This window comes from Phlebotomus papatasi, chromosome 2 (genome assembly GCF_024763615.1).
Source record: "Phlebotomus papatasi isolate M1 chromosome 2, Ppap_2.1, whole genome shotgun sequence".
NCBI lineage: Eukaryota > Metazoa > Arthropoda > Insecta > Diptera > Psychodidae > Phlebotomus > Phlebotomus papatasi.
The window spans coordinates 22,165,757-22,191,839 of NC_077223.1; the positions used below are offsets into that span (position 1 = coordinate 22,165,757).

The 26,083-nt window shown below is 31.9% G+C and overlaps 1 protein-coding gene across 3 annotated transcripts in view; it reads right to left on the minus strand.

Annotated features, from left to right (window-relative positions):
- Positions 1–8,521: 8,521 nt before the first annotated feature.
- The window catches only part of LOC129803029 (heterogeneous nuclear ribonucleoprotein L), a 260,754-nt gene continuing 243,192 nt past the window's right edge, over positions 8,522–26,083 (minus strand). For all 3 annotated transcript variants that reach the window (XM_055849343.1, XM_055849342.1, XM_055849341.1), the window contains 5 exons: positions 24,628–24,902; positions 24,379–24,503; positions 24,146–24,296; positions 20,555–20,759; positions 8,522–17,200 (listed from right to left, as the gene is read on the minus strand). In XM_055849343.1, coding sequence (XP_055705318.1) covers positions 17,094–17,200; positions 20,555–20,759; positions 24,146–24,296; positions 24,379–24,503; positions 24,628–24,902 — 863 coding nt within the window. In that variant the 3' untranslated portion in view covers positions 8,522–17,093. The remainder of the gene's footprint in view (positions 17,201–20,554; positions 20,760–24,145; positions 24,297–24,378; positions 24,504–24,627; positions 24,903–26,083) is intronic.

The window sequence follows — 26,083 nt, forward strand, 5'->3', positions numbered from 1 at the left end:
AGAAGTGTTAGAAAACCAAAGTGAAATCTATGTCTTTATATTTTTATGGTTTATTTAATTTTAAGAAAAAATAGTGGTTAAGTAGAGGAACCCTAGGCGGTCGAGTAAAGGCCTCTGATATCAAAGTGATCGAGTAGAGGAGCACTTCCCATTTTTAAACTATTTTAAGTTTTTTTTTGTAATATAAAATTATTATTAAGACTAAGTGTCTTAATAATATTCTTAGGGTACATTACCTTATTTCAGAATCCAGTGGAATGTTTTTTATTTTGAAATACGTATTAATCTAAATTTTGTTGTAAAAACTCACGTTATCTGCAGAGAAACTTTCCCTTTTCGCGGGCTTTAGATTGCGATGAAGATGTTCAGCCTGGTACCAGGCGCCTTCACTGTAACACATTTAACATGCTTCTCAAGAGCTTTTGGACGCAAATTCAAATGAAAATTTCTTCTTTGTGGACTTTATTCTTTATTTCTTGTAATATTTCTTTAAATATTAATTATGATACAATAATCTATAATTTTCATCTTTTTTTAATATAATGTATAATGTATAATATAAATTGACTGTCAGGATTTTTCGCGTGTTCTATTCAATCTCTTTTTTTTACTCTCAATATCTCTTAGGTTTTATTCCCATTATATTTTTGGTTTAATTTAAAATCTCGCTTTACTAATTTTAAATCGCTTGTCATTTAATTTTTTTTATAATGATTTTTCTCACTATTTTGTTTAAAGAATTAATTCAATCTCATATAATACTTTTATTTTCATGTTTTTTTTCTTCTTTTTCTTTATGTTCACGTTCAACAAGTTTTGGCATATTCTTTGTACACTTTAATTAATTTAAAAATAAAATGAAAAACAATAGAGTTCTATTGTAGGACTATTTTTGAAGTTTTTTTTTTAACAGTAAACTTGAACGGATTTAGCACACAGAGGATTATTATTTTTAATAGTTGCTCTATTTCTTTGCGGAAGAAAAAGGGACAGCAAATTAGATGGTCACGTTAGAATCACAATAATTCGTTTTTTCCATCTCGCTCAATTATTTACAAAGACTTTTATGTTTTTTTCCCTAATTTAAACACTAATCAAAGACATTCTCAACAAACTTCTTTTTTCATGTCACTGAAAACATTGTATATCAAAGCTTTAATCTCCACATGTTTCTTTATACTTCTATTTTCTTTTTTTTTAATATATAATAACATTTTGAGTGATTAACTTCGCTCAGAAAAATAAAACAAAGTGAAACTGATGAAATTTTTGGGCGATTCTTGAAAGAAATTTTGAGGCTTGTTTCAAGTAGAGCTTTTCATGTTTCATCGATGTTTCATGTTTCACTAACATTTTGAAATCTTGAAAATTTTTCCCATTTCCCTTCCGAAAAATTACCCAAAACTTTCACCTTTTTCACATGAGCAACATAAAAGGAATTCCCTTAAAAACTTTGGCATAAAATCTTTGGTGCAAAAAAGTAATGTCGTAGCAACTAATGCGTCACACAGAATTCCTTTTGTTTTCTAAACATGTTTTTGATATTCCACCTAGATTGAGCGAAAATTTGTACTCTTTTGCTTGTTGATATCCAGAATTTTGCACGAAAATTCGGATATTAGTGTCGAACAGCAGTTGAAACACCAGATTTGATCAACAATTCGAATTGCAGGTTTGAGCAATCCCCATAGCAAAATTCCGCAAAAATTCCAATGGAAAAGTTGCGTCCAAATGGCTAAATTCGCTGGAATTTGACGCTAAAATTCCACTAAGTTTTCCTATGGAATTTAAAGCCGGAAATTCCATGGAAATCATAGTGCTCCATGGAATTTACTAGTACAACATGCTGGAATTCCAGCGTTAAATTCCGCGGTATTCCGCGGAAGATTTATATGGAAACTCACACGTGAAACGTCCGCGGGATAAGCTGGAAAAAACATATGGAAATTTCCACTATCTTTCCATAGTGTTTTATATGGATTTTTCCACTAGTTTTCTGAAATGTCAAACAAATAAAATGGTGTTGCGGCAACTTTTAGAATTTGTTTCCAAACCTTCCGCAAACATTTCTAGTGATTCATGTGGCAATTATAATATAATTAATTATGCGACACTGCGTTTCGTGTAGATAATAATGAAGTGATTACATTAAATAGGTCGCCAACCTAAAATAATACTGTTTTTATGTTAATTAATAAATATTTTCGAAAAAATTATTTTTTTTTACAAAATATTTTTTTATTGCTTAAAGTGTTAATTCGTTATTGCTGATTTAGTAAAACATATTATAATCCTCGTAATCTTTGCTATTTCTTTAATATTCGGAAGTAAAATCATGAGGTGCATGTGACAGCTTCATTTTTTCTCCATTTTATTTTGGTGGAAAAATCCACATAAATTCCATGAGCATTTCCATGGATGTATTCTATATGAAAAATCCAGCATAAATCCATTAAATTTTCCTTGGAACCTATTATGGAAAATTCCTATGGAATTTTTTAAGGCAAATAGTGGAAAATTCCGAGGATTTTTTCGCTTGTTATTCCTATTCCGCTTTCTTTTGCTATGGGGATAGTTCGAATAGCAGTTTCTAACAACAATTCGAATAGCTGTTTCGAACAACAGTTTAAACAGCAGTTTCTAACGACGATTCGAACTTCAAACTTGCACAATTCAAATACCAGACTCGAACAATAGCTCGAACAGCAGTTTAGAACAACAATTCGAATAGCAGTTTCTAACAATTCGAATAGCAGTTTCGAACAACAGTTTAAACAGCAGTTTCGAACGACGATTCAAACTTCAAACTTGCAAAATTCGGATACCAGACTCGAACAATAACTCGAATAGCAGTTTAGAACAACAATTCGAATAGCAGTCTCGAACAACAATTCGTATAGCAGGTTCGAGCAACCCTTCGAATAACAGTCTCAAACAATAATTCGAATAGCAGGTTCGAGCAATAGTTCGAATAGCAGTTTCTAACAACAATTCGAATAGCTGTTTCGAACGACAGTTTAAACAGCAGTTTCGAACGACGATTCGAACTTCAAACTTGTACAATTCGAATACTAGACTCGAACAATAGCTCGAACAGAAGTTTAGAACAACAATTCGAATAGCAGTCTCGAACAACAATTCGTATAGCAGGTTCGAGCAACTCTTCAAACAACAGTCTCGAACAACAATTCGAATAGCAGGTTCGAGCAATAGTTCGATCAGCAGTTTCGAACAACAATTTAAATAGCAGTTTCATACAACAATTCGAAAAGCAGTCTCAAACAACAATTCGAATAGCGGTCTCGGGCAATAATTCGAACTGCAGTCTTCTCGAACAACAATTCAAATAGCAACAATTCGAAAAACAGTTTCGAACAACAATTTGAATATCATCTCGAAGAACAATTTATTTCAAGAAACAGAACAAGCAGTTTCGATCAACAGTTCAAACAGTAGTTTCGAACAACAATTCGAATAGCACATTCGAATAATAATTCGAATAGTAGTTTCAAACAACAATTCGAATAGCAAATTCGAGCACCAATTCGAACAGCAGTATCGAAACAACAGTTCGAAACGCAGTACCAAGTAACTGCTCAAATGGAATTTTCGAGCAACAATTCGAGCAGTAATTTCAAAAACATGTTTGCAAAACAAAAGTAACTATGCATACGCCATAAGCTGAAGGTAAAAAGTGAATGAAAAACTCAGTCATTTTTTTTCTGGTTACAGAAAATGTTGATTTTTGGTTGTTGGTGGCTGATATGTAGTGTCTTGTTGTGTCCGAAGAGACAGAGTTTTGATGTTAAATTGCATTTTTCAGTAATTGTGACAAGCTCCCGCCAAAAGTGAGTGAAAAATAGAGGAAGAAGAAGAGATGTCTGAATTTGTGTTGTGGATGTCTCAAGATTTTTTTGGTTGATGTTGTCGTGATGTTAATGATCATTGAACAACCTGTAGAAAAGGAAAATAGTATATTACTGAGTGAAGAAATATTTCGTGAGGAATAAATTATAAAAAAAAATGTTGAAAAAACAATTTAATTTTTTTTTAATACAAACGTGTTTTGTTTTCATTGTCGTTTTCTTATAGCACACGCACAAATCTTTTTCACTTTCGCGATGCCGGAATAAAATGCGGTTCATCCGTGTTTTCTTGTGTTGAAATGTCAAGCGTGAGAGTGTCAAAAGATTCTGCAAAAATGAATTTGTGTTTTGTGGCACGAGAATAAAGGTGGATTAATTAAAGAAGTGTTTTACTGTCATTCAAAATGTGTGTATTATGTTTAAAATGTCAAAATTATTTTTTCTTTATCTTAAAATTTAAAAGTTAATGCCATAATTTGATTAATATATTTCTTTTTGTTGAAATTCATTTATTCCACTAATAATGTCTTCATCTAATGCATTTTGCTCTTCCCTCTCATGTTTATCATCAAAATGTTTGCCTCTTGTTCTAACTCATCCTACTTTCTCATTTCTTTTTCCAACAAACAACAAAAACTTAATTTTGGTTTTTTTTCATTCCTTTGTTTATGAGTAAGATTTTTTTGTGTGTATTTTTTATTGTATTGTGTGTTGTGAACATTTAATTTTCGGCAGGAGGATAGAAGACAAATATTCAAAAACAAATATTCTAAAATAAGGCATTATCCAAATGTAGTTAAATTATTTAATCATATGAAATAATTTAGTTTCAATGCATCCTCAGATTGGCTAGAGCTTGAAAAATACACGCTTGCACGTATACTCGTGTATTAATATTAATATAAGTCATAAGTCGTGTGAACAAATGCAATAAATTGATACTATAAAAATTAGTATTATCGGGCAACCCTTAATTATAGCAGTTTTGACATTTACGATTGATTGAAGTCTATTGACGAGTTTGACATTTTGTTGCCTTTTGGGCATTTAAAATGTCGAACAAACTGTCGGTTTTATTTAAGGTAATGGCTTCTATGTCGGCCCCATGAAAGATGGGTTTTACTGGAAAATTTTACAGGGTAAATACTCTCGAGGATCAGTATTAGTCCATTTGGGCTTTTAAGGACTCCCATATTGGCTACTTATCTATCCTACAGTTTCTTGCTAGAAATCTTGTCTAGTAACATTTTTTGTGCACTTTCTATGCTTTTATCCTGAAAGATTCTTTGTGGAAACCAAGGCCTATCGCGAGCCAATGGTCCGACAAAGTCTTAGCTCTGTACTCTCATCCGAACACTTCCAAGCCATGTTACCGACTGACTGACACTATCCCCTATCTTACCGTACAGAAGTAGATCTTGAAAAACTCGAAAATCTATTCGAAGATCCAAAAAAGAGACTCTCTTACTTCTTAAAACTTTCCCAAGGTGGCGGAAGTTACATCCTGTTCGAATTTCGAAGTGTTCAAGTGTCAAAATGTGACGCTCTTCACATTGTTGTGAGGATAAAACCAGAACAACGACGTTTGCTGTTCTTGCTCCAGTATTTAATCACTCCATAATCACTGAGTAACTCTTTTGCCAGCTTTTTAGTGTGATATTTGATAAACTTTCCCCACCTTGTTCGAAAACGTAGTGAGAAAATTCGAAATTGAATGTGAATTCTTCGAACTTCAACGACTTTTTGTGCAAATAGAGTTCCATTTACCTTTTATCCAAGACACTATTGGAGAATCAAAATCTACTTCTGTTTGGGCTCAGTGAAGACCGACACATTTTGAAACTTGAGTACATATTTCGAAATTCGAAAAGGAAGTACTTCAGCCATCTTGCGGAATTATGCAGGAGTATGGATGCCTCTTTTGACGTTTTAAAAACATTTTCGAATTTTTTAAGCTCTATTTGTGAATGCTAAGTTAAGATTTAGGTGGATTTTCGAAAAAGGGGATATCCTTGTCTCTTCGAAAATATACTGTACCTTTGTTCTCTAACTCAAATGATATGAAACATTTTAAAAAGTTGTTAAGGATAAATTACAGTAATTGTACAGTAATTGGGGTTATCGGTTGAACTAATACACTCAAAGTTTTGCAACTTTGCCCGTGCGAATGGAATGCCTTTGTGCAGACGACATATGATCTTTATATTTAAGTACTAATACCAGTTTTTTTTTACTTTCAATATTTTAACAATTTTGAATTAAATTTTTTTAAAAATTATTTTTGAATTTGTCTTCCTTTTTTTTCTCCAATAGAAAATGATAATCCGTAGGACTATTTCCAAAGCTTAATTTACCTTTTCTTTCTCCTTTCTATACACGACAAAAGAATTTCTTTTCTACCAACAAATTTGATTAATTTTTCCTCCATTTTCAACACACAAAATTTTACCTACACATAATTTGTCAACGAAAGAGAATACAAATGAATTAATTGCTAGAAATTACAACAATTTTTGCACGTTGCCTTAACAAATTAAAGAAAAAATTATTTACTAAAAAAATTTTCGAATAAATTTGATTAACCATTAGAAAATAATGCTCTATTTCCTTTTGTAAAATATTTTTCTACACATAATTCAATCTTTAGTTATTTTAAATTCGTTGTGCCAATTTTTGTGTTTGCGTTTTTTTTTTTATTTGGGGTCTCTCTTGACGTCTCTCCTCTTCCGTTTAATGTCCATTTATCGTTAGTTTTACTATGATTTATGTTGTTGGGTAAATGGAAAAGAAGCAAAATTCAAAAAGGGGTATAAGGTTAATTTTCTCTCTAATCGCGCCTTTTCTGCTGCGTTCAGTAATGATCTTCGAGTGGATTTCCGGCAGAACAAAATCAAGCGAAGTTTATTCGAAAATTCAATGGTACAGTAGACTCTCGTTCAATCGGTTTTTTTTTCAATAAGGAACAAAATTTTGTTGACAATTTTCATGTTTGATTTTAAAGGAAATTTGTTCAAATTCGCTGTAGTTCCTCTTGTTTCATTGTGATTCTTTATATTTGAGCGCTTTTTGTGGAATTTATAATGACTTTGTTGATGCCCAAATCTCTCGATTATTTGGATGACATTTTGCCCCATATGCCCGATTGAGAGAGAGTCTACTGTACAGTAGACTCTCGCTCAATCGTCTCTTTCTCAATCGGGCGAAAGTTGACAATTTTCAGATTTAATTTTGAAGCTAATTTGCTCAAATTCGCTGTAGTTCTTCCTATTTTATCGTGATTCTTTATAATTGAGCGCTTTTTGTGGAATTTACAAAGGCTTTGACGCTCAATTCTATCGATAAACCGGATGACATTTCGCCCCAAATGCCCATTTGAGAGAGAGAGTCTACTGTACAATAGACTTTCGCTCAATCGGCTCTTTTTTATTCGGGCGAAAAATTTTGTTGACAATTTTCACGTTTAATTATGAAGCTAATTCGCTCAAATTTACTGTAGATCTTCCTATTTTATCGTGATTCTTTATAATTGAGCGCTTTTTGTGGAATTTACAAAGGCTCTGACGCCCAAAGCCAGGGAGGTGACATTATAGCTCTGAAAAATGCGACCGGTTTTAGTGTAATTTTTTTCCTGTTTTCGTACACATTTAACGAGATATCTCCAAAACTACGTAGGTTGCCAATTTAGGGTTTTCGGTTGCCTATTCGTTATTAAATTGGCTTTTGTCTTGTATTAGTATTTTTTGCTAATTCATTCTACAATGACAGAAAACAGCTAATGAACTCAAAAGTTTTTTCGGCTCGCTAGAAACATATGGGAAACATAGGAAATGTCAGGCCCTTGCCCAAATCTATCGAAAAACCGGATGACATTTCGCCCCAAATGCCCATTTGAGAGAGAGCCTACTGTAGTTCAAAGGGGAAGTTCACGTATTCACCGCTTGAGCACTGATGGCACTTTCTCATTAACCTTTCGATATTTTATGTCAAGCACTCTGTCATTTTTCACGAAAGCTCAAACAGAAAGTTCGAACCACAGAATTCGATCAACGAATACGGATTTCATTGGATTTTCGAATAGATTTCGGTTGGTTTTATCTCTTTGAAAATCAACTTGAAGATTATTTATGACCGAGGCCACTCTTAATTAAATTTTTTGTGTCTTTCGATTGGCTTATTTGATCAATTTTTATTCTATGATTTTGTCTATTATCTTATTATAGAACTTCAAAAAAAAATTGTCAGACAATAAGCATCTACGTTCAACCACAGATTGGCTGATGGAAGGGGATGGATGATGTTCGTGTGAAAAAGAAAAGAAGCTACGAGAAAAATTCTCACTTTGGCACATGTTTTATCTTCTTTTGCCTCTACGGCAATTTTTATTATAATTGTTTGCAAAGAAGAAAAAAAAATACTCTGGAAATTGTTGAATTAGAAGAAATTGTTCTTGTTTTTGGTCATTTTTGCCATCTTTGGTGCATAAAATCTCAAAGAGAAGAATTGATGTGAATGATTCTCACGAAATTGTGCAATTTTCCATCCAATCTGTGGTTTTCATGGAGTTCTTTTCTAAGAGGCACATTTTTTTTTAATAATTGACGCTTACCCACTTTTCATCTATGATTTTTCTTTTACTCTTCTTACTTTAATTGGTATTTTTCTTTTATAATTACTTTTAATTACACGTGAATTTCTTTTGGGGCAGGGATAAGAGGAAGTTTCAAATGACGACAATGATTTTTAGTTAATTGTTACTTTACGATTTTTTTTTTGGTATTTTTGTGTTAGTTTTTTTTTCTCATCTTCATCATTAAAATAGTTAGAAAAAAGCGCACAGATATATTTTTTTCATATTTAAACTATTCTGTTTTCTCCTTCATTATTTTTGCCATTGCAATTGTAACACATTCTTTCTATCTACCTCCCTTTTATCCTCATCTTTTTCGTCTTGTTCTTCTTTTACTGTTTTCTTTTTAATTAGTTTTGAACAGCGAAGGTACTGTTTAAAGGTGGGTGAAGAATGCAAGGAAAATTTTATCGCATTTAGAAGAGATTCGCCAACTTTCCTCTAAAGCTTAATTTCTCCCAGTTTTTTTTCATTTCATATTTTTTGCACATATTTTTTTTTACTTAACACTTGTTTTCCAATGGCAAATTATGCAAAAATTACACATTGAAAAATTATTTTTGTTTTCTTCATTAAGTACACACAGACATTTAAGTATTTTTGCTTCACATTTTTTTCTATATTAATAATAAAATTAAAAAAAAAACTTTTAGTATTTCCTCACGTATTTTTTTTGTTTTAAATTTTCTTTCATCAAAGAGATATGTTTAAAGTTTATGTCACGTTTAAAAACTATTGTCAATTTTTTCCTCTTTTATCATTGTTTTTTTTTTCTTTACTAATTTAGTTGATTTTCTTCTCCTTCGTTTTCTTCTGTTCTTAAATATATTACACACATTTCTAACAGTTTTTTTTTTCATTGCAAAGCTGCTGTCTTGATGCTCAATCGAAAGGATCGGTTGGAAATATTAAATGTTGAGGAAAGGATTTTTTTCACTAAATTTAAAATTTCTTAAGAGCTCACAGTGAGGGGCAAATCATTGCTTTTGAGATATGAAGTTTCTCCATGTATATTTAAAATAAGTGAACGAACTTAAGCCTTTGTAAAGCTTAATAACACAAATTAATAAAACGTAATAGTTTCTCATTTAAAAACAATTTAAGCCCTTCATTTTCTTTTTTAAAATTTTAGGCCTTCTGAAGAGTAAATTTAGTTTTTCGTTTGATTTTTTTTAAGTTTCACTTAAATTACATTGTGAATTTTGTCAAAAATTTCATTAAAATTAATGAAACATTTGGCTGAGTCATTATTCGATTCAGGTTTAGGCTTAGTCGATTCGACCTAAGACCAAAAATGTCGGAAGCCTAAGACCAAAAATGTTAAAATTTGAAACTCTGAAATAAGACAACACTAAAATGTTAATCAAAAGTAAAATTTTGCAAGCTTTAACGATGTCCAAATCTAGGATTTTTTTTGCAGGAGCTCGAATAATTCCTGTGCTAAGCTATTTTGATCAAAAATCGTGAAATTGGCTCTCTGGATATGTTTACGGACCGTTAAAGACTTAAAAGTTCTATTTTGATAAAAACTGTCACTGAAAATCTAATGAAAATCAACAAATTTGTGTCCATATTCTCTTTAATGTATGTTCGTAATGTTTTTTTTTTTTTTAATTTCGAATAAAAATTTTAAATTATTAAGATTTGGGAATGAAAGCTAAAAGATTGAAGAAATATCGAAATTGTGGAAACTTGTTTTCCAATTAGTATTTTAAGGCTGAGCAAAACATCGAAAATTCGAAGAGGCTCTGCTCAGTAATAACCTTTCGGAGACACAAAGCCACTGGAAGACCAAGCTAAACGTATTCGAAAATCGACCAGAAGTCTATAAAGTGCAAATTTACACATTCGCCGCTTTAGCGCTATCTGTTCTGCCATTTCGAATTTTCGATATTCTTAACATTTCCCGTCAAATAATTTCGTCAGATATCTTTAAGATTTCTGCAGAAAATATCTACACCTCTGCCGAAAATCTGCCGAGAAATCTGTAGATATTCCTACGAATTCTATTTGGGCTTGGGAAAAAATTCGTCAGAAATTTTTGCAGATTTTCTGACGAATCCTGGTGCATACTCTGACGAATTTCTGTAGATATTTTGCCGATTTCCTGTAGATTTTTTTTCTACATTCTAGACAGCTGTGTCAGAAAAGATGGAATATTTTTCATAGAATTTTGTTTGCAAAATTCAATAGAGTTATTCTTGGTGAAATTACAGTGGTTATATAAAATAAAGAATTCTGCGACGTCGTGTTATAAGTAGAGAATTATGAAGTGAAAACTTTAAGCAGAGTGTCGACCTAAATTTCGTGTTTTTGTATCATTCCATGGGCGATTTTTAAGAAATTTGTATTTTTGCTTGAATCTTTTTACTCATCTAAAATGTTTAATCGGAAATGCTCGTTAAACAGAGCATACCATTTTCTTTGTAACTTCTACAGTTTCTTGATAAATCTACAATATTTTTGTCGAGACAATGGAGACTATGCAGATTTCCTATGCAGAAATTCTGCCGAAAATCTGCAGATTTTCGGAAGAATGTCTGCCGAAAATTCACAGATTTTCTACGTCGAAATTCTGCCGAAAATCTACAGAATTTCTCTAAATGTACTAGAATATACCGTTACAATTCAAAAAACCTCCGAGTAAAATCGGCAGGTAGAGCAATAATTTGACGAGATAGTTTTTGTTCACAACAAAGGACTGAGACATGTCGACACTTGAGACACTTCGAAATTCTAACAGGAAATTTTTCAGCCACCTCGCGGACGAAACGAAAAGTATATATAGCTTTTTTGTTAAACTATTAGCGATCACGCGGTAAATACGTAAACTCTGCTTTAGATTTCCGATTGATCTTCGAAAACTTTCAAATGACTTCCTAGACTCAAACAGTTACTTTTCTGATTTTGAAACTTGAAAAATGAATATACTAAAATACATATAATGGGTTAAGTGAGAATTGCTCGTCACTGCAAGTTCATTCTCTTATCGATTGAGCTACAAGTGGCAAAGAAGTTTGCAGGATTTTTTTTTCATAGAGCTTTAAATAGATTAAGAATTTGTTTTAAAACACATATTTCATTTTTTCGTTAGCTTCCTTTGAATACAGTATTTTTTCCTTCATTTTTCTTTCATCATTAAATATAGCTAGTATTGTTTACGATAAAGAACAGCAACAGTTGGATAGATTTCTTCATTGTGGATTAAATCGGGTTGTTTTCTGTTTTGTGTTTTTTTTTTGTTATTCTTGAATTCGTTTTATGTACAAGTAGGAGGGAGCAGGGGCTGAGGTGGTGAAGTGTTGAGGAAATTAAATCAGGGGGAGGAAGGACAGGGCTAAGATAGGAATTTTCTGAATGAAGATTATTCTTCAAATGGATGTTTAAAATCTACCATACTTATTTTTTATGTGTTTACTATTTAAAATGTGTTTCACATACTTTTTTTTCTTTTTATTCTTTTACAGTAACTTGAAATATTCAGCTTAAAATATATATACCTTTCTATTTATAACTTCCTTCAGTTTTTTTTTTGTTTTAGACGAATATAGAGAATGGAGATTTTAATGTTCCTTTCTTTCTGGTCTATTTTTTTTTATGAAGAAAACTTTCTTTTTTTCATTAGGTGGGGTGAGTAGCAAAAAATGGGTGTTTTCTGTTTTTTTTCAATATACGTATATATGAATTTTATGAGAAAATGTTAGATTTTTATTTCTATCAAAAAGATTTTCTAATCCTCATTTTGTTAATTGTTTTTTTTTCCTTTCTGAAAAATGTCCTTTTGGGTATCTCAATATGATGTGTTTTTTTTCTATAAATATGTCCTTACAAACTCCGTGAGTTAGAATTTCATTATCATTTGGTTGTTTTTTTTTTACTTTAGGCCAGACATTCGGAGGCTACTTTTACTTACAAATTACATATCTCTGCTATTTTTTTCCTCTTTGACTAAAAATTGATGTTACTGTAGAATAATTTTCAATGAGATTTTCCCGGCCAGTCTAAAGTTCTATCCAACGGTGAAGTTTTTTTTTCAATTCTCCTAAAAATTTTCTCGTCATCAACCTTAACCATTCCAAAAGACATGTTTGGCATGTTTATTATGGCTACAGCTTTTTATGATTTTCTTCTTTTTTTTATAATGTTATTTTTTTATTATCTAAAAGTGATATTTCTTAAATTTCATTTTATTTTATTCACTTGATTTTAATCCCTTCTGGTTCTTTCCCATTCGCGACATATTGGCTAAAACACTACAAAGATATGCGTCTAAAGTACACAGACATTTTATCGTAGCAGCAATTTTACTATTTTCTGTGTGATATCCCTTGCACGGTAATTTTTCTAGGTTAGAATAATTTTTTTTTGATATATTTTTCTTTTCTAATGTTGTTTCTTCTGGTCATTGTGTCTTTTTTTCATGTGTGTTGTTTTTTTTTCTCTTCAACGAAAGAAACATTTCTTGTTTTTTCTTATTGTTTTTTTTCAAATTCTTTTTAAAAGAAATTGAAAAAAAGGAAAAAAAATATTTAAGAAAAAATGCCTAAAATGCTTTCGAAATAAATTTGTGATATGTTTTCCAATCACAAATATATTCTAATATTTTTTTGTTTTTTTCCTTATTCCATTGATCATTTTTAATTCTTGCTTTTAAACACGTTTTTTTTTGAATTTCATTTTAACGCTTTTTGCTCAACAAGTTGGTTCGTTTATCTTCAAGTCTCCTCTCTAAATTCATCTTCAGAAAATATTGCACGACTTTCAAGTTTTGCACTATTTTTTGTTCTTATCTCTTTGTCCCTTAAAAATTCTCATTAAAAATTACAGTAATTCTCTTATTTCCTCATTAAATAGGATTTCTCATCTATTTTTTTTACTTCTTTTATTTTCTTTGTAAAGAGAGTGTAATTTAGTTAAGATTCAATATAATAAACTCTGGGTGAGTCATCAAAAAAGTTAAAAGTTGTTCTATTTACACTTTTTTTCATCCTTAAGGGTTTCTCTTTTATCTCTTTTTTTTTTACTTTGCTCTATAGTGATATTTCTTCATTAAATATTGGACCACATTGTGTATTTTTTTCTTATTTTCCCATTGATTTTTTTTTAATTCATGAAATATTCTCAATCTTTCTACGATTTTATATTTCCTCAGAGATATGTTAGAAATAATAATATATTTTATTATTACTTTTTAGCGATTAACTTTAATAATACTTTCCAATCAATTAAGTTTTTTCATCTCATTTGTCGTGTCCTACAGACTTAAGGAATTAAACAAATTACACACTGGAATATCGAAACTTCCAGTCATGTTCATTTGGAACTGAGAAAATGCGAAAAAAGTACCGATTGGACTATTCAAACATAAACTTTTAGTCTACGAACATTTTTCAACTGGAAATAGAAGATTTTTATTACTGAAAAAGCTCAGGAATTTAGTACTGGAATATTGAAATTTCCAGCCATATTCCATTGGAACTGAAAAAAACTCGGGAAAAAGTCACGGAATCACGATTGGATTGAATTGGCCATTGGAAAAATTACGGAATTCCAGCGAAAATTTCCATATGTCCAATTGGAAAAGAAGAAAAAATATCAGATTAAAAAAACCAGTAGACTTGTAGTTATTTGACAAATACTTATAGAAAAGTATAGTATTTTTATTAAAAGAAATCTCCAGTTTTCGAATTTTAGCAAAGAAATTTCCAATGCTTTCAAGATTTTCGTTATGAAACAAGACTTTCCACAGTTTACTTCTGAAAGCTAAAAAAATTTCGAAAATGTGACATCAAACTAATTGATATCGATGTGAAAATAGCATTACAAATCCGAATTTTCGAACCTTCGAAATCTTTGAAAATCTCCAGTTTTCGAATTTTAGCAAAGAAATTTCCAATGCTTCCAAGATTTTCGTTATGAAACAAGGCATTCCACAGTTTAGTTCTGAAAGCTAAAAAAATTTCGAAAATGTGACATCAAACTAAATGATATCGATGTGAAAATAGCATTACAAATCCGAATTTTCGAACCTTTGAAATCTTTGAAAATCTCCAATTTTCGAATTTTAGCAAAGAAATTTCCAACGCTTCCAAGATTTTCGCTATGAAACAAGACTTTCCACAGTTTACTTCTGGAAGCTACAAAAAATTCGAAAATGTGACATCAAACTAATTGTTATCGATTTGGAAATAGCATTACAAATCCGATTTTTCGAACCTTCGAAATCCTTGAAAGTCCAAATTGAACAATTCGGTATTTCGTAAATAGAAAACTTCCTCTTTGCAATGTGAAATTCGGCTATGCTTAAATAAAGCTTCTCAAAAGAAAAAAAATCACGAAAGCCAACAAATACGCCTATTAAAATAAAATATCTACGAAATGTCAGTAGTTTTTTAATGAGACATAATTACAGTAAAAATACTGGACTTTTTGCTTTTTTCATTGCTTTTCGAAGAAGCAATGGAAATGTCAATATGATGCCTTCATTGTCTTTCGTATCTGGAATTTTTGGAATACGATGACTGTAGCGCCTCTAGTGGGCGAAAAATATTGAAAATACGAAAAATGGGAAATTTTTTAGGTCTCCCAAATCAATGTATTTTATACTTAAGATCAAATTTCATTAATGTTTTCGATTTATTTTAAATAAATCTCAAGTTTTTATAGTAAACACTCGCTTACTTTGACTTTTCCCACAGCAGCTGACAAAAAAGATTGTCGATGAAATTTCGAACATTTTTCGAACACTACATTTAAAAAGAGCATTTTAACGAACACTGTGACATGAGACTGTCAAAGAAAGAACAATTGATCGGTCAATTGCTTTTTGCTCTTAGTTCAGGTGTTTATATTTGGCAAAGCGTACTAATATCTCATTTTCTTTTCAAAGGTTATTGTTTCAGAGAACGTCAACAACATCAAAAATAAGAGCAGAAATTGATGTAGTGTTGTTGTGTCCGCAAGTAAAAAATGCAAAGTATCAAAAGTATTTTCGAGTCCTCAAAATATTTGGAATTCTGGATTTAACAATTCAAAACTTCGAAATCCGACTTCTTTTTCTTCTTTTGTTTCATGTTTTGGCTGTCAGATTCACTTAGGTCCATATAGTCATTTCATTTTCGGAAATAGACAGTAGTGGAATTCCATAAGTCTGGTAGCCAATACCTTCCAGTTATCTTTATTTTGGGTCTAAAAATATTGCAAAGATAGTCCAGCATTAACTTTGTCTTAGGGATTTTTATGACAGTTTCCTGCGAAATAGTTAAAGCTGCCATAGAAAGGACAGTAACGCTTTATTGCGTTTCGAACTTAATTTTCGAAAACCATTCAAATGAAGTTCCTGTCATATTTTTTTTTAAAGAAAACAATCAAATTCCGGAGATTTTTCTTCTGGTCAGAAGTTCGAATTTGACAGTTTATAATTTCGAAATTGAATTAAATTCCTAAAGTCTGTGAGACGTGTCGTTTAATTTCTGTTATCGTCCTCTTGATAGAGTCGCAAAGAAATAATAAATATATTGTTAGAGGGAACTTGAAAACTCTTAATAAATTAATGAAAAATTAAAAGAATAAACCAGGGTAAAACGCACACTAAAGTACATTTAGATTTTAGAACAAATATGACAAATAAAACGTCTTTAGTTTTCGTCAGAAGTTTTTTTTTGTGTTTTTTTCAAATAAAAACCACTAAAAATCGTCTAGCTAGACATAAATAAAAGATTGAATTCTTATTGCAATAAAATACCGCTTTTCACTAATAATTATTTCAATATATTACTCTATTTATTTTAGCTGATTTACTTTCCATTCTCTTTGAATTTTATCGCTCCATCTTCTTTTTTTCACTTTCTTTCGCACGTTCCTCATTAAAACTTCACAACTCATATAACAGACAAATAAATTAAGTTAGTCCATAAAATTAAAATAAAAAACTTTGCAATAATAAAAAAGAAGGAGGGAGAACAAATCGTAACAAAAAGGAACTTATTAATTGCTAAAGTGTGATGTTACTTTACATCACATTCTATTCCACATTAATTTTTCTTCTACTCCTACTTAACTTCTTTTATTTCTTCAATGTCTAATCCTTTTTATTTTAAAATAAATGTGGGATATTATGAATAAAATATAGAAGGATGAAATGAAATAAAATTAAACAAGTAATTGTACAATAATTTGTTAGTTTAAAAAAATCATTAATTTTGATAACACACGCAATATTTTTTTTTATTTATTAGTTGTTTTTTTTTTGAAAATTATTTTCCTCACTCTCTCTTTAAGTATACCATCTTTCTGATATGGTAAATTTCTCAGTATTTCGTCACTATTTTAATTTTTTTTTCTTTCAAACTGATATTGCTGAAGGAGTATCTGCAAAATTTGCTTCTTTTCCTCTCTTTTCATAAGAGAGTTTGATGTGTTTTTTTTTCTTTCTTAAACTTAAAAAAAAACACCTTTCATGAGATATTGACATATCTGTCATTTGTCAATACAACACTTGTAAGATTTACGCGTCATTGTACCTCCAAAGAGGACAATAAATTTCGGTGCTGGATGCTATGAATGGGGGTTGTTTCGGACGATTGCAGATTATTTGCCGCCTAATTTTCCCCATTCATTTTCTCACCATTATTTTCGGCCGACCAGGTGCCATTCATGCTCTTAGATGAGGAGAAGCACAGCTTCATGATGAAGGGGAATTTAGTGCCTAAAAGATAGACACCACAATATTTAGAATGCAGCTATAAGGGAATGTCTGATGAATCATTCATGTGATGTCAAGGGACATTCTCTTCATACAGTTCATACATATTTCAATTTTCACTTTTCTCGAATAAATCTCCTGAAATTCAATGACCTGGATAGTTCAACGAGGTGAAACGAACACTAAATTAAAATCTTTGTAAAATTAACTAAGTAACTTTTTTAAACTTCAATTACATGCAAACTCAACTACATCAAATAAAGAGAAAGAAAATAATTTCATATTTGAATAGGGGAATTTCTTGCACCTTCGTAATGTTACAGCTTCGTAAAAGTTGATTTTTTCCAAGTTACTAAATGAATTTCATCAATGGACATATAATCTAAAAGCTGGTCCTATATCTCACATTTCTTGACAAACTTGAAAGCCTAGGCCCTTTTTCCTGGGTCCAAAAGGCAAAAATAAAAAATGGGCCTAAAATCGTAATTCTGATGTGTAATATTTTATGCATTTTTGCACACTCCAAGTGTCTTTTCGAAAAAGCAACTATTCCAAGTTATAGAGGGTTTATTAGGTTTAATATTTACCGTGAAAATCTTTTTCTGGAAGGGGGTCGTTTTTGTGGGTGGAGGAAAATTCATAAAAATTACCACCCTTGCAGCTCAGGAAAATTGAATTTTGCAGCTTCGTAAAAACATTTGTCAAAATTACTAAACACCGAATTTGACAATTCTTCACTGTTTTGGGTCACACTGTGCACGCCGCTCGGGATATTTGACTCATCAGAGATTCCACTGAATAAATTCACAAGAAAATTTTGGGATATTAAACAATTTTCACTAAAATCTCGAAGGAAAACACGCACTTCCTCATCAAAATGAGACTTCATCAGATGTTTTTATTTTACTTCTGTCAAATTAAATATTAAGCCTGAATCTGCTTAGGGTAGGTGTGATTCTATCATTGCCCATGCGGTGCGTTTTGAGAATCTTTCATCCAATTTGCTTTGTTTTCAAGCGGAATTTTTAACATTTTACTTTAAATTAATCACTGGTAATTCTAAGAATCACTGATGTTCAAAAATTGTTCTGTAAGACATAATCGAGATGTTAGAGAAAAAACAAGGATTACAATGGGTGTGATTACTACTTTCTGATTTGTGCAGTGATGAAACTACACTGCTTATGGTAGATGTGATTCTTTAATTGCCACTTCGATATATTTTGAGTATTTCTTATTCAATTTTCCTTGTTTTAAAGTGAAACTTCCCATATTTCACTTTTAAAAGGTGGCTGGTCATTTTTGAAATCAGTTACGTCCAAAATAAGTTCTGTAAGACCAATTGGAGGTGTTAGAGAAAATCCGAGGATTAGGGTAAGTGTGCCAAATTCCGGCCAGCTTGCAATTTCGGCCACCTTTTTTGTTCCTCGAATTTCCATGAACTTTTAGATTTTACGTACTCTAGAGATTATACAATGCAAAAGAATAACAAAAAATGTAGCTTCGGCAAACGAGATGACGTGAAAAAGACATTTGAAGAATTCCCAAAGGGCAAGAACTATGAGAATGAAGATGACCGAAATAGGGCACCGAAGCTATGTCTACATTTTTATTAATTTTAAAATGTATTAGGAATGATTTTAGAGTAAATAAAGACGGTAACCTCTTTACAAGGTGCCAAGCAACACTCTTTCAGAAGAAAGAATAAAAAAAATCAATTTGAATTTAAAATATTACATTTCAAACTTGAGACTTTGACGCTTGCATGCAACTATGCTGAAATTTGGCACACTTACCCTACATTAGGTGTGATAATGAGAGAATCATACCTAACCAAGCTCTTAACTGACTGTCAGAATGCAGGGAAAAAATGGTTTTCCGAGTATCAAAAAACATGTGTTAGAAAAATAGCTTAAAATTGATTTTTAATGCGTGATACCTCCTACAAATGGTGAAAACAAGTAGATGAAAGTTCCATCTAAGTAGTGATGCCCAAATTTTTGTGTCCGGTGTAATATTTTCGGGGAAAATGAGGCCTACAGAGGTAGGAAAAAGTGGTACGAAGCTGAGTTAACCAGGACACCTTCGTAAAATATGCTGCTTCATTTTCATTTTCCTGTAGAGGAAAATCCAAGGACTTCCAGAAATTTTGTGAGGCAGAATTATGAACCCAATAAGTAAGAGATTTTTTTGATATAGTGATATAATTGATTCGGTGTGTGTGGCATTCAGTAAAAAATCTTAAATCTTGTACGAACGTTTAATACGAACTTTCAAAACCTTTCCCTATATCTAATAAATCTACAATGAATTAAAGTTTCAAAAAATATTTTTCTTTTTTTTTTAATATTATGTAGACTTCATTTTTAAAGCATTATTCTTGGGAACAATTCTATCGTGGACACGCTTTATAATAAATGGCCAGAATATGGGTTAGGTTCATTTACTATAAAGGGAAATAAAACTTTTTCGAAGCTGCAAAGGTTCCTCTTTCTCTTTATGTATCTGTGTTAAAGCTTGAGATACTTAAGAAGGTGAATTAACCCTCTAAAAGTTACCAAGTGTCAAGGCACTCATAGAAAACGCAGTTTTACTGCAATTAGATTTACATTTACTGCGTTTATTTATACTTTATTTCAGAAGAAATGTCATTAAGATTATAACTAAATGGACAAAGGCAATTTTAAATGAATAGAAACATTGTAATCGTAGTAAATGTGCTTTGAAAATTTGAAGCCTCGGTTTTTTATATCTTGAAAATGTAGAATTTTGAAAATTTCGGCTTGTCATACTTTAACCCAGGTCCCATTCTGTAACTTCTGGAATTTCTCAAAGTGTTGCTTTAGAACTTTACGCAAGACAATGTAAAAAATTTGACAATTATTCTAGTTTAAATAAATATTAACGTTATTAGAGAATTGCGAAATATACTTCAAAAGTTCCATCTTTATCAAACAACAGCAAGAAATCTAATAAAAATTGTACAAAATTCGAGGTACATAAACTTGCTAAATATTCTCTAATTAAATATTGCACAAAATATCTGACAATCCCATCTCTGTCATTCTGTTCCTTAAATTAATTCAAAGCTGCTTTGTGGCTTTATCCTCCTTCGAAATATGACAAAGAAATATTCATCAAAAGAGCTCAACAGTAAATTAGAATCATTTTGCAAAATAGTTCTCTCTATAGTAAAAAAAAATCAGGGCGAAGAAGGTTCTTAGAAAAAAGATATGATATTCTTTTTGCGGGATTCTTGGCATGAATCACTGAACCTTTCTGAGAACTTCAATCTCACTAAAACCATTCTCACTGATGAAGGGTATTTAGACAACAAAAAATGGTTTAGAATCTTACCTTTGCTCTCGATCGGGATATGATTGCACTTCATGATGGCCAAAACGGCTTGAGCCACACTGGAGAATTCAATTAGGCCAGAAGATGAGCGTTCCGTCTTCAGAGGAAACATTCTTACAGCAGTCGGTGGAACTTCTTTTATGTTGAAAATCCCTATCAATTGTTCCTCGGTGAGTCCCGGTGGTGTATTGAAAAAGTGCAATATCTAGAGAAAGAACAAGTCATTGAACATTTTGCATGTGATTTTATATTGTTGACAGACTTTTGGAAAGTAGATCAATTGAAATTATTGCAAAGAAAGGATTTTTCCTCGAAAACACTTATTTTCTGTGTACTCTTAATCTTTTCAAGATCAGAATTAATCTTGATATCAATTACAAATATTACAAAAAGAATTTCTGTATATTTTATTTAGTAAGGAACAACATAGAGGATGGAGAGGAAGAAAGATGATGACATAAGGTCAGAGAGAATCAAACTAGCCTCTCACACTACGCATATTTTGTCCTATGAAAAATAGAATATTCATTGAAACTTAATCAAATTCAATTCTCTTCCTCATCCCATCCTTATAAAGAATCTCATGCAAATCGGGCACTATCTGCAGCTTGCAAAGTAGTCCAGAGGCATCCTACATCCTTTCCATTTAGAGACTCGTTTACAATTCACACAACAGTTTCGGTTTGCCTTACAATATTTCAATTCATGGTTCCCAGTACACCTAAGGCAAACCTTCCGTTTCTCAGTACACTTTACCTTCACATAAATATATCCACAGCAAGTACAACATCCGCGGACATAAAATACCATCTAGCATTCTAAACATGCTCTATATCCTCCTTTTGGACGAGCAGGTCTCTAGATTGCATTATGACCTTCAGAATAAAATCGAAAGACCTTCTATTCCTTATGGCACGTGTGGTTCTTCGGATAAGTCAATTAATTTAAGACTTAAGCATGGCTTTCGCTTCAGCAACACCATATCGCTCACTCAGATTTTTCATCACTATCTCCTTGATCCTTTCCAGAGCATCCGCATCATCTCACATTATTGCAACTCTATTACGGTTGACCACCATGTAGTCTAGATACACTAATCTTATTTGACTCCGAAGACGCTTATGGAAACGATTAACCTCAAGTACATTTTTAACCCGAAATACTTGAGACAGAATGTTCATAGTTTGGAATTAGTTTCTTACAGATTAATAGATGATTTTTAGAAAATTGTAGATGAGTAATAGAAATTTTTTTTTTATCTATTATGGTGGCGTGGGGAGCCGTTGTCAAACACACGCCTTAACGGTCACTGAATTTAAATTCTTTAGATTATTTTATTAAAAACTATTGATTTAGATAGAGTAGCTATCCAAGAAAACAAATTAGCAACAAGAATTCAAATCAGGAAAGAGGATTAAGGTCAATTTTAACAAATTCGACGAGATGTTGAATTTTCTGTCCGCTATTTTGAGCAAAAATTTTGCATAACCTTCCGCGACGCAAGAAAACAATAATAAAATATATTTTCATCTCAGTCGGACTATTTTTTCCAAGTAATTGAAAGACTAAAGTAACTAAAAATCCATTGCCGACAGCAATTCGAATATTTTAGTTGCCCAGGAATAAATCATCTAAAATCACTCAATTTGCGTATGAAGTGTAATACCATGGTATGGAAGGGGTTAAGCTGAATGTGCACATTTTTTTATTATTTCCCATCTTGAGGTACTAGCTATGCTTGGTAATAGCTGTAATGTCGTTGAGAGTTTTTCGTAAATCCATAGTTATCAATTTCAAATTCATGAATTGCGATGGACGATCAAGCCCTCAGGACAATTAGTCCTCAGTATCATCTTCAGGCTCCAGGATCGCCTCCGGTTATGCTTTCTATATTTATTTAATGGGAAATGGTACTGTCTTTCTACATTCATTTTAACATCCCTCCACCCCTCCCCTTCCTCAATAAAACTATGTTTTTTTTTGAGGTTGCTCGAAAACGCGTCGAACGTTTTCTTTTCACTTTTGGATGTTTGACAAGTTATCTAGACGAAGATTTCGTCCATAACGAAAATACGGAAAATGTATAAATATACGAAAACTAAAAACGGTTTTTCTAGATCAAAAGTCAAAAATTCTCTATAAGCGTATTTCTCAAACAAAGGGGATCATCTTTGTGTTAGTTGGAAGATCTTTCAATTCTTGATAAGTCTGAAACCGTTCCAATCCATTATAAATCGGTAATGGACCGGTTATACACCGATAAGCAAGTATTTCCCATAATCAATTATTTTACTATTAACCCTTTAACAGGTAAGACCGCCTCCAGGCGGTCTTCACAAAAATCACATTTACAGCGACAATGAAGGTTTTATTTATTTAAAAGTGCTATAGTGTCCTCGGTAATAGTCTTATAAACATCTCTTGAAAGTTTGAACTCATTTTGACTCTTCGTTTAATTGCTATTCCCAGTTTTGTGTGACAGGTCAGAGAAAAAGCAACAAAAAATATTTGTGCAAAAAAACTCATTTCCAATTTCCATAAAAATACCGATTTAAAGTTATCTGACTAAAATAAATTTATTTTTCACTAAAAGATATGCCATTCTACTTTGTATAAATATTTTATTGAAAAAACTAAAAATGTGAATTTTAGAAGCAAAAAGAGTTTCAAAAATCTTTATATTTTCTCACCTAGCGCCTAAACTAAAAGAGATAATGAAGAATGGATGGTTTTTTCGAATTTATTGGATCATAATTACCCTAGAAAACATTGTTTTAGAACTTTTTTTTGCATATTAAAGAAAACACCGTTACAGGGTTAAGCTATATTGGAGTAACTTTTGAGCGATTAATAAATCGGTTCAAATCGGTTGTGAACCGGTAAACTTAAGAAATAGCCGTCTAGGAAAAACTCTGCGAAGTCCTTGAAAACGAGAACCCTACCCTTTTCTTCATGAATTGAACCAATATATATAGGAACCAACAAAATACAGGTAAATCATACAAAGGTACTTGTGAAATACATAATTTATAATGTTCGCCGAAATAATACAAGAACAACGAGTAAATTTGTTTAAGTAGAGGAGCAATATCTGCAAAATTTTTGCAAGGAAAGGTGAAAAATATAGCTTCACTGTTTATTTATTAGGCTTGATAGTGCGTTGTCTTAAATCGAGTTATGTTGCGTGTAAAAATAGTATTAAAATCTTTGTAACTAAATTTACAGTTATAAGAAAAATGTAGGTTATCAATTGAAAACTTGTTATTTCAAGATAAAGGTATTTAATATTAAAAAATATTTTATGGGATATGGTTATGAAATCGACTTCACGTGACTTTTTGCTTCCAAAATTCAAGTCACAGTCGAATTTGCACGTATTCTGATTTGCAGAAACTCAGAGATTCCTTGTAAAGTATCTCGGTTGCGACAATCTTAGCTTATCACTGGCTTTGGATTATTTTGACTTTATTTCAGTGTCGTGAATTTAAGTAATTAAACGAAATGTAAAATACAAGATATAAATTGATACAACCTTCCTTCAATTTCCAAAACTCTTACCCAAAGCTAAATAAATAAATAGATTTTTCTTACCTTGCTCGGAGGTTGAATGCGATTCTTACTCGCCTGTGTTGGTGACAAAAAACGATTGTTCTTCGATCCGGTAAATTCTTTGAAGCTGGGCGTATGATCTGGAAGACTGAATGGATTTGTGACCTCGGACAGGAAATTTTGCTTTGAGAAGCTGTAAGAAAAATACATGCCATTGAGTGTCAAAAGTTCGCCAAAAAAAAAAACTATCAAAAATGCTTCATCTTAAAACTCACGCAATCTGTAATTTGCCACTATTACCGACGGGAATGTTATTTAGATGTTGAACACACCGTTCAACAGCCACAGAATCGCCCATTTGAACCATGGCGGTTCCCTCTTTGGTTTTCAAGAACTTTATCTATAGGAAATATGAGAAGCCGTATGTTATCACTATTGTACATAGCTGAATGAACCTCAGGGGCTTTTCTACTAAGCAATTGAATTTTGATGTGGTTGAAACTTCCATTGTCACAGCAACTCACCCTTGCAACATTCCCATACAGACAGACCAAATTGAAGAGCTTCTCTGTGTTTGATGTCTGTCCATCGAGGCCATATACCATCATCACAGCACCCTGCTGTTGTCCCTGTGATACGAAATTCACACTGGGATTTCTCGTGGCCGGTCCCATGCCTGGTGTCTCCTTGATGATGCCTGCATGTGTTGGAGGTTGTTTCCAGCTTTCTGTGGCCTGGTGGAAGTCTGGTGGTCCGTATCCTGCGAAACCCGCTGATCCTGGACCCAAAAGTGGAGGCTCTGCAACAACAAGGCCAAATAATTTTTTCATTATTTAATGAATGTCCCTATCAGAGGAAACACATGTAGAAAATTGGGAGAGAATAAGGAATTAAAGGAATTTTAATTATTTTCTCCATATAATGCGCAATTTAAAATAATCTTGCAAGATTTACTGAATGCTCGATTTCATGGAATACTCCAAAAGCAGTTTTACATTAACTTTTCAGATGGATGAAATAGTTTAGCGATTCAACTCTTAAAGACAAAACTTTTGCTCATGATTAGGGGAAGGCTTACAGGCTTCGCACATAATTGGAATAACTATCTAAAGTCACACTTTCTTTTGAAAAAGTTAGGACAGATTTACAGATCCTGATTAGTGTTCGAAATCAGAGTGTGTGCAAAGTCTCAAAGTCTTCCCCTACCTATTTTTTACTTAGAGGAATTGCGCCAAATTTCGGACAGCTTGTAAAATCGGACTCTTCTTTTCTACACTACCAAAAAATAAAAATAAAATAGTGTTACGTTGTTGTAGAACAATTCTTGCAAGAGTTCCATAAGGGTAAATGACTCATGCCTATATTTTGAATAAATTCTAAATGTCGTCAGTTAAATCAGCATTTGTCGTAACTTCATTTTTGCGATTTTGAGATATACACTGGTAAAAATAAAAGGGTCAAATTGACCCTTTTCCAAAGGATGGATCATATTTGACTCTTTCAAAGGGTCACCAGGTACCCTTCGAAAGGGTCACGGTTTTGACATCTATTTAATTCCGGAATAAACGAATAAAAAAACAATGAAAAAGTGATCTTTGGTGTTCGCTCAGATGAGAGAAATATGATATCAGTAATAAGTTTACAATAAAACATGATTATTCGTGATAAATGTGCATACTAAATTTCAAGAGATACAAAAGTGAACCTTTCAAAGGGTCAAATACGATCCATCCTTTTGAAAAGGGTCAATTTGACCCTTTTATTTTTACCAGTGTATACATCGTCGGTTGCGTCTACCTCTGTCGTATCTGCATTTGTTTTATATCTGCATTCGGTGCAAGCTACAATACAGACGTCCCCTCTTAAGTGAAATGCTGACACAAAAGAAATGCAGATACGACAGAGGTAGATGCAACCGACGACATTTAGAATCGGCGTAATTTTGTTTATTAAACGCACTTGAGAAAAAGAAACTTTGAT